The sequence below is a fragment of the Dermacentor silvarum genome, chromosome 11, assembly GCF_013339745.2.
Source record: "Dermacentor silvarum isolate Dsil-2018 chromosome 11, BIME_Dsil_1.4, whole genome shotgun sequence".
Lineage (NCBI taxonomy): Eukaryota > Metazoa > Arthropoda > Arachnida > Ixodida > Ixodidae > Dermacentor > Dermacentor silvarum.
This window is the reverse complement of record NC_051164.1, coordinates 48,746,727-48,756,385: the sequence shown is the minus strand read 5'-3', so window position 1 is coordinate 48,756,385 and position 9,659 is coordinate 48,746,727. Positions and strand designations below refer to the sequence as shown.

The 9,659-nt window shown below is 51.2% G+C and overlaps 1 protein-coding gene across 2 annotated transcripts in view; it reads left to right on the top strand.

Moving 5' to 3' along the window:
• The first annotated feature begins 2,879 nt into the window (after nt 1-2,879).
• LOC119433909 (zinc finger SWIM domain-containing protein 5-like) overlaps nt 2,880-9,659 on the top strand; it is a 63,309-nt gene continuing 56,529 nt past the window's right edge. The window contains exon 1 of one of the 2 annotated variants that reach the window (XM_049659193.1): nt 2,880-4,460. In XM_049659193.1, coding sequence (XP_049515150.1) covers nt 4,094-4,460 — 367 coding nt within the window. In that variant the 5' untranslated portion in view covers nt 2,880-4,093. The remainder of the gene's footprint in view (nt 4,461-9,659) is intronic. The other variant, XM_037701192.2, reaches the window with a different exon arrangement.

Below are 9,659 nucleotides of genomic sequence, written 5' to 3'. Positions count from 1 at the left end.
GACGACCAACAGAAGGGCACTTTCGTCTGCTTTCCTGTCGTCTGCTAGCCCTTCAACAGCGCGGCGGCAAGCCAACTTGTGCCAACCCTGTGCCAGACCGCGTACACAGAGGGATCATATTGTTTACGCCCAACAACGCAAGCGGGCCCGCCTCTTTTGCCGGGTTGTTATTTTCTGGAACTGCGGTCATGGCGGTCGAGTGAAAGGAAATGCGCTGTGCGCATGCGTCGTGCATACGAACGCCGTGCGACTTTCGGTCCGCACGCAAGTGATAGCTTTTTAACAAAAGCTCGCAGTTGCCTTGCGACGACTGCACAGCGTTGTAATACGTACAGGCCGAGACCGACCTTGACACGCTGAGCTGGCCTGGCCCGACCTGCTTTTTTGGCTTGCGGGAGTCCGGTCCTTCGAGAGTTCCGCGGCCGCCCGCTTGAGCAGGAAGTTCTCACTCAAGACAAGCGACGCGGCCACTTGTTCCTTTTTTTTTTCTTTCTTTTTTTTTTTGCGCTATAGCTACGCGAATGAACCTTTCGTATGTGTTTGTGTGTGTTGACTGCGTTGGCGCCCGAGCTTTTACACGCAGCGACATTCGTGGGATTAGGTCACTCGTATACACGTATAGATCAACAGGGAGAGGCCTTCGTCCCGCAGCGGACATAAATATAGGCTGATGATGATGATACACGTATAAACATCCTAGCTGCAAGCGTTCCGCCAAGCAGACGAAGTTCCAGGAAACGAAGACGGAAGGTGTTTGCTAAACAACGAAAACATGCAACTTTTGCTGTTCAGTATTAATTAGGATAGAAGTTAGTACTGGCAACTTTGAATGCCAGCCTCCACCATTTTTTTTATTTTGAATTTCTAGCTGAAACCAAAACGCCGTTACATCACAGAGTCGACGTACTTTAAACGCTTAACTCGTTCCCATAAATCTCTACGTCCCTTGGCAGATACATGTAAGGTGTCCCAGTAACCGCAACACTTATATTACGATGCCAATGGCCATTTCTTTTTCCTGACCCCTCAACAGAAAATATTCTCCCTATGGGCGTCCCCAAAAAGTTTGATCTGATATTTTCACAATAGTGCCCCTTCAAAGGAGTCCATCCCTTAATTTAAAGACGTGAGTCACGCATAAATCCCCGACCAAAGCATGATCTCTTTTATTATTTTTAATAAATTATTTATATCATTAGCTGTGAAACATAGAAAAACAGAGTAGCCGAGATACTTTCTTCCTCATCCTCTCCATAGCAAATGATGCACGCTCGAAAAATGAACCTGGATAATGCGAATACAAAACACTCGAAATTTACTGACCGATAAACTGTGACTCCCAATAAGACTGGTGTACTCCTCGGCGTATATTATACGTGATTCACACTTTCATACTTGAATTGTCGCACCTGTAGAGTTAATAACGTAACCGAAACCTTCTGCGATGTGCACCACCGAAGATTATTTTTCTTGCTAGTTTACGTTGCAGATTTCGATACGTTTGAATGGCTTTTGCGCCGATCCCTCGCTCTCCAACTAATTCTCAAATCAGGTAGGTTCGGGTTGGCTTTTTATTTATTATTCACCTGATTATGAGACAAAAGGCTGCTTCTTAAAAAGGCAAAACGTTTGTTAGTTTGCTTGCTTCCGTCTTCATGTTCGCGCATGCACTTAAGGCAACGAATAGAAACAGTGCAAGCTGCGACACTTGTTGCCCTGCTCTGTGTATTTGTAGTTCAAAGTAGTAACCCAAAGTCAAACTTCAAAGTACTTCATGGGAAACACACGATATGTCTCTATACACGCTTACCATTGTCGTCTGCCAATTGTGTTCGAGAGCAGACGACACGAGGCTCTACTTTTGGCCGCGGAAGAACACAGTGCCGCGAAGGAGCGTGGTAAATAAATAAATAATAACAAATAAAAGTAACGGTTGGCTGCGAGCGTGACTTGTGCGAACGCCGTTTTGCGTTATTAAAGGCGGATGAAGTTGTAGTGCATAGCCGCCATTTGGCCTGGCAGCCGTTTGCGAAGATTTGGTGGTGGCACGAGCGAATTAAGTGCCAGCCATTACCGACGATCGTCTGGTTCTATTCGCGCATATCTCTTCCCGCACTGCTCGTGGCTCAACAAATCCGCACCGCGCGCGCGTGCGGGAGCATAAATTGTTAGAACAAAGCTCTCGCGAATAATGCCCGCGCGCGCCTCATCAGCGCGGGAGCTGCGAGCGCCTACAAAAAGGACAAAGTGACGGCGCCGCCAAAAGAAGAGAGCAAAAATCTGTGGAGGAGGGAGTAGCCGTAGGGAGCGAAGAAAACGAGCTTTGAGTCACGCTCTGATGCAAGCCGACCCTGTAAGCCGCGCTCAGCTTTGTGTTTCGAAACACAGCGTCTTTGTGAATTCAGCTTCAATAAAAGAGAACACAGAGCGGAGGTCGCGTAGGCTCATCGCATGCGAGCGTTTGAAACCACCCAGTAGTTTCCAACGAAACAGGCAACGTCCTATGCCAAGAGGAAGCGAAAAAAAAAAAAAAAAAGTAGTTGGACTCAAAAACTTCCACCCAGCGAAAGGAATGCCGCTGCCCCCGTAGTTCGTGCCTGGTGCCCCCGCGATTCCTCTTTCTCGCGCGTGACGTCACAATGGCGTCACGGCCGGGAACGCCGCCGCCCGGGACGCAAGTGCACTTGGTGGCGCCAGATGGCGGCACCTGTCTCGCGGGGTGGGCGTGCCTGTCAAGCCGAGTGGGCGGGGTCACTTTCACCCCCCCCACCACCACCACCGCACGGCACTTCGAGCGCGTTTTTCTGCGCGCTGACTCGTGTGTGTTCCATGTGTATTTATGTGTGTGTAACATTCGGAGCGAAGGCTTCTTCGTTTCTTTTTTCTCTAGCGTCGAGGACACGTGCGTGATGCGCGTTTCGCCTCTTCTTTCTCGTGTGAGTTCCAGCTAATCAAGACGAATTAGGAGAGGAAAGGAGCGCCGCGTTTTTACAGCTTTCGAGCAGACGAAAAGAAAACTCGCGCACGCGCCGTCCCGCCGCTACGGGCGCGCGGGCGGAAAAAAATTTCGTCTGCATCAATCACGGATGCCGATCTTTAAAGAAAAATGTCGTCCCTTCGGCTCGTTGCGACTATAGACGGCGGGTTTTGGCTCGTCCGTACGAAGGACGGAACAAAACTCGGAACGTGGAGGCATATGTGAACAGAGAGCAGAAAAGAACTGGAAACGTCGTGGAACGCGCAGCGCTGAACAGACAGACGTCGTCTGCTTGCCTCGCTGTGCCACCTGCCCTGCGAGCAAGGGATCCCTACCGCAGAGCGCAAGATAAAGGACGTTAGTGGCCAACGACGACAAAATAAAGCGCACGCAATAAAGAGGGATCGTCGTGCTCGAATGTATGACGTCCGAGAAAGCGAACCGCGGAATATACGAGGCGCGGCATGTGCCAACACGGGAGCGATAAATTCCCCCGAAGCTCTGACGAGCGCGGTTCCCTCTCATCTCGCGAGCGAGCCAAAAAAGATAGGCCAGCAGGATCAATGTCCAACGACGGAATAACGATTCGAAGCAGCGGCGGGCAAGCAGCGCCGGATCGAAACCCCGAGCCGCCGGTCCGAGAACAAAAATGCACGCCGCCGCCAAATCAGCAACGGGGAAAGGGGAGCTCGCGAGCAGCGGGGCGATTATCCGAATTAGGCTTCGCTTCGACTTCGTGCACGGCCTTAGCATGCCTAGCATCGTTAGGCCTCGACGCTCTCCGGCGAGTTGCTCACGGCGCGGGGCGGAGCTGAAGCCCGCCGTGCTCCCGGAAGGGACATTTCGCTCGGAGCGGCGCCGCGGCCGAGCTGGCAAAATGACAGCCAAAACTTCACACGCCGCGCCTCACATTTGAATGAAAAACATGTGAATTGCTCCGATGATTCATCCCTTTCCCTCGAGGGGCCCGACGCCGCAGCCAATGCCAACGACGGGGGCCCCCGGCCCCACGAACGGGATAGCGAGTCCCGCGTAAATACCACGCAGGTGCTGTATTGTTATTAAACCCCTCGCGCATGCGCAGTGCGTCCCCGGCTTATATCAGATGTTTCAAACATGGCGACGGCGCTCAGGCCGTCGTGTTCTTTTGTGGGTGGAAATTGCCTCGCCAAGGGCGACAGATTGTCCAATTTCGAGCCGAAACTGTTCGGACATCGCCAGCCGGAGAGCCTCTTGGACGTGTGTGCAAAAGTGGTGGCGCAGCACATCCCATTCCAGCGCATCGAAGAACGCTACAACAGGATACCTGAGCCTGTGCAACGGAGGATCATCTTCTGGTCGTTTCCCCGCAACGAACGGGATATTTGCATGTACTCGTCTTTATCAAGTGACTCCAATAGTTGTGGTGACTACCAGAAGCTTCCCTTTTACCGTGGCCTCAAGCTGTACGAGGCTGGGTGTGTCGATAACGTGTTGCAAGTAGGTAAGTGTACACGCTACGGCGCACCGAACAAAGGCCGCTTGCCTAATGGGCTTTTGGGCCGTGCATGTTTTCACTCCGTTGCCCGCTGCCTCGCTCCAGTGCACTGTGTTGCGCGCTGAGTGCGTTCGGCGATGCATCGTTCTTAGGCGTAGCCAACGTCGGAATGGGCCGCGGGAGGGCCAAAGTAAACAAAAGTGCCGCGGGCGAAGGCGTCTTTGATCGAACCAGTCTATGCGGCTGTGACACCCCTCCGCCCCGGCGGCTAATTTAATCGTTTCCATTATTGATCACGTCCCGCTTTTTTTCTCCGGCCTCGTTCGGCCGAGCCCGAAAGTGATCTTACGTGCGTCATTTTTCGGCTGCCACTGCAAAAAAGTGCGCGTCCGCGAGCGACCGGATACCGAAGTTAGCTCGACTCCGACGACGCGCTTCGTGGGAGCCCCCCACCGCTTTCACCCCCCGAGGCGGCGAGCGTGCTTTTTTTCCACGCCACTTGATCTCCCCACTGGAAATGCCTCGGTCAGCGCGATCCGACGCCGCTCTGTCGACCCGAAAAAAGCCACAGCTCGCGTTTTTTTCACTAGGATCGTCCGGCCGAAAATGCCGTCCCGTGGTAATTGTCGTCTGCGTCACGGGCGCCGTGCCTTCTTGTTTCGGTTTTGCATCGTGTTTATGTTTTCCGGCCGAAGGGGGGCCGTGCTGTCGTCGACGCGTGGGGGAGCAGCAAGCGTTTCGCCCCGCGTTAGGCCTAGTTCGACCTGGGGGATGCGTTTCCGTCCGCGCCCTGTGGCGAAACCCCTCGGCACGTAGGTGTCTGTGGAACCGACGCGGAGGAAGCCGCCGTTCGTTTTTCTTTATCGCCCGACCGAAGTGCGATTTCGTCGACGTCGTCGTGCATCCGGCGTCGCTCGGGCTCCTATCGCCCTCGCTAGGCCTCGCTGTTCCGTATCGACGGCTCATCAAAATGTAAACATGATGAAATCGTGCTTTTTTTTATTCTCTCTTCTGTAGCGCCGTAGAGAGCTTCTTCTGGTTTTTGTTCTGGCGTGCCTCTCAACTGCTTTTTGCGGCGCTTTAACGCGGAAGAGCAAAACAGAGCACGGCTCGCTCGCCGAGCGTTTTTTCGTCTGCGTCTTCTGCTAAGTCCGCCTGCCTGCGCGTTTGCAAATAGTTGATCGCCCGATGCCGATCCTGACTAAAGTGAGAGAATTTTCTATCCCTTTTGACGTGCTGCGGTCGTATATACTTGAAATTCGATATGATATTTTTTGTTTTCCTCATCCGTAACTAGCAGCGTGCATTTTCGAGTTCTGTCGTCTGCTACGGCGGCGCTGAGCTTTTTTTTTTTTTTTTCGACTACTGGTAAGCTTTCCCCGGGGCTACTAGCAACGCGCGCCGGTACGGCATTAGCTCGGAGAAAAAAAAGGAGTGAAAGCTTCGTTCCTTTTGCATGTTTAATACGAGGACCGTGCTTGTGTATGTGCAAGCCCGGCCGCCCGAGCCGCCTCGCCAACGCTAGCTGTGTACACATCAAAAAAACTATATGCGGGTCTTCGCCGACGGGACGGATCGAAATCGCACCGGCTTTGCGTGCTTCTGCTGGAAGAGGCATATGCAACATCGAGCGAAAAACACCGCCCCAGGGATCACGGGGAGCGTTCGGAATACGAAAAAAAAAAAAAAGAGAGAGAGAGAGAAAGAAAATAATAATAGCTCGGCAGAAAAGCCGACGAAGCGGACAGGAAAGTCTGCGTCCGTTTTTGTGTTTCTTTCCGTCGTTTCCGACCGTGAAAAGTACCTTACGTAACGCGACGAACCTGGCATTCAAGCAGAAAAAGGACACGACGAGCCGCTCGTTGCGCCGGCAGTGCCTGGGAGTTTTCTTTAAAGCGTTCGGTGGAGCTGAAATGCCGATCTCGACTGTTGCGCCGAAAAACGCAGCCCGCATTATTACGAAGTCGTTGTTTCGTTTTCTTTTTCTCTTTCCTTTCGCGATTTCGTGTCTTTCACTAGCACGACACGCTTACGTAGTCGCGTTTACGTTTAGGCTGAGCCCCCAAATAACGGCGGAGCGTCGGCTAGAGGGGATAAATTGCGTCGGAGATACGCCTCCAGGAGGGGGGGGGGGGGGGGGGGGGGGGCAGCGGGTCAGAGGGAAAGTAGTTTACGTAATGACTTTTTATTGTTATTGGCTCGGCACGCTCTCTCTCTACCTCTCCCCCTTTTTTTGCTTTCTCTCGCCATCTCGAAGCAGCGATTTTCAAGGCTGCCCCTGCTGCTCCCAACCCGGCTTGTTCGGAGCTGGACCGCTCGTGGAAATTGGTGACGTAAGGAAATAAAAGAAACGCCTCTCGGGCGCGGCAGTCAGCGTCGAAATTGCACCGTTGCGATGGACGGAACGGTTCGCCTGGGACGGGGCTGCGCGCTCATTACGGCCGGCCTTGATTGTAATTGTACCCGTTTTCAAATCTTCGCAATCGAGATAACTACAAATAAAATTTAAAAAAAAATCTACCATACGAAAAGGCGGCGCACAGCCTGTCTGAAGCCGTAGAAACAGTGCATCGGGACTTGGTCTAATAAGAGGAATCACGAATCCTTAAAAGTTGTGTCACCGCGGTAAATCGCACATACGTGTATATACGAGCGATGTCGACCCGCGCGCGGTAGCTTAGCTCAGTGGCTATGACGTCGCTCCCGATCACGTGGGCTCGATCACGGTCCCATTCTGAAGGGGACGGTATGCAAAAGTGCCCGTGCATTGGGTGCACGGCAAGAAACTCCAGATGGTCAAAAATTAATCCGTAGTCCCCCCACGACGGCGTGCCTGGTAATCGGATGGTGATTTTAATTGACACGTGAAAGCGCAGAATTTAATTAATACGCAATGTAGCAAATCAGTTCCGCGGAAAGCTCGCTAGGTGGAGAAATAAAGGTGGGTTTCCTTTGTATAGCTTCATTCGTAGCTGTCGGGTGGTTGACAAACGTTCCCTTTGTCGCTTCATTCGTAGCTGTTGGGTGGTTGACGAACGTTCCATTTTCTCAGCTGCACAATAAACAAACGGAACCGCGGATAGTGATTGACCTTTTGTTGAGCGATGTGATAAAGGAAAACGGCTCCACGGAATAAATACATCCGGCCCTTGGAATAACGATTCAGTGCGACATGGACAATGAACGATGTTCAGTGCGACAGCAGATGAAAAATACCCTTCCTCCACAACCTGTTGTCACGTGGTGTTCGGAAGATCTTGTTGGAATTCGAATGTCCGCAGTCCCCCCCCCCCCCCCCCCTTTTTTTTTTTTTGCAACTTTCTCCAATGCTGTTCAGGTTCCCTCGAACATTTCCCCAATGTATACTGAGCTCGTACTATATGTAAGGATTCTTAATTTTCTGTCGATTCGGTTCTCTGAGATCACCCAACGATTGGCCGATATCGGCGTTTAACGTACTCGTGAAGTCCTGCCCACCAATGTTGAGCGGCAAGAAAAAAAAAATTAAGAATTGCTACATAGTGCGGCCCGGCCCCTGTGCCCTTTCCCCAGTCTTTCTGCAACAAGTTGCTGAATCTCTCCACACCCGGGTCCTGCAGTGGAGATAAATATAGGCTGTTGGTGATGATAGTATCCCTTACAAAATCTCGTACGAAGTCTCTCTCCCTCTCACTTGCTATATATATATGACGCATTCAAGGTTAGATGCGCTTGGCGTTTTTATGAATGCCAGAAACAGGCAACGGCCAAGCGGAGTGAGTGCGAGCACCAACAACCAGAAGCGTCTTCTTCTTCTGCTGGCGCCCGTATTTGTCACTACAATATATATATATATATATATATATATATATATATATATATATATATATATATATAGCAAGAGTTCCGAAACGGCGTGTGTGTCGCTCCCCGCTGATATAGACTATATTTAAACTGCATTTGCATGATACGCAACCGAAAGGTTCCTGGTCGGCGCGCTTTTGTGGTCACACGAATTCGGCGCACAGCTAGCAGGGAGAGTGATTGTGAAGAGGAAAAAGGCGCTATTTTCTGCAACCCTCCTAGGGAGCATCGACGACTCAGCTGCGCACAGCTGGAGCGAAACGCGATCGCAATGTGGCGACCGGACAGGAGGAGCATCGAGGCGGAGAGCTGGTCCCGCCGAGTTGGCCTTTAAGGTTAATACTCGCTTTCAGCCATCCAGACGCAAGCGAGAGAGAAAGGCAGGGCGGTGAATTATAAAGGAGAATACCGTTTGCTTACCCTACGCTGGGGAAAGGAGGACGGGGAGGCAGGAAGATAAGGTAGAGAGATAGACAGGGCACGTGCATCTTGTGCTGCGATGGCAGAGCGTAATTAAAAAGAAAAAAAAAACTTAGTGCCCTTCCGCTCTGTGAAGGAGGACGACGACCAGCGAAGCTGTTATGTGTTCTTCTAAAATGACGAAATTGTATATACGTATGACTGTATATACGCAATTAAAGCATCAAGACACACACCCTAATCCACCATAATCCTTCATGCACCGTAATCAACCCTAATCGTACTTAGTACACCTTAATCGACCTTAATCCACCCTAGTCCTTCATCCACCTTAAGCAACCTTAATCAGACCTAATCCACCTTAATCCTACCTCCGCCTTGGGTCGGCCCGGTATTGCACCATCTTCGGGATCGTCCCACTGTTTTCTCTGTCGACGCGACGTTTTTTCTACACTTTTGGTAAGAACCTAGCCATATACAGCTTCGCTGTAAATAAAATTTTTTTTTCTCTATTGGCACTGGTCGCGGCAGTGGTTGCGGCAGCTCTACCGAGTGTCACGTGACTCATGTGTGCAGAATAAAAATTTCAATTTTTGCTTCAGTTTCGCGTTTGATCGTGTGCAGTTGACGTGATGACAGTATTCGAAAAAATTTGCGGATTTGCGAATGGCGACTAATACATTCGATTCGAGGGGCGCATATAATAGGAGAACGTTCGATTCGTTATTCGACAGCGAGTATTCGCTCCCCCCCCCCCCCCCCTCCCCGGGGCTAAACACGAAAGGTCAGTGGACCACGGCCAGAGCAGCTTGCAAGCAGACCAATCCCACATTCAAAAATTGTTAAATGGAAATTGAAGGCACTGGCGGGCTCGCCAGTTAGACATTATGACAACAATGTCAAACTGACATTGAAGTTGGACAGATGCGCATAGAAATGATG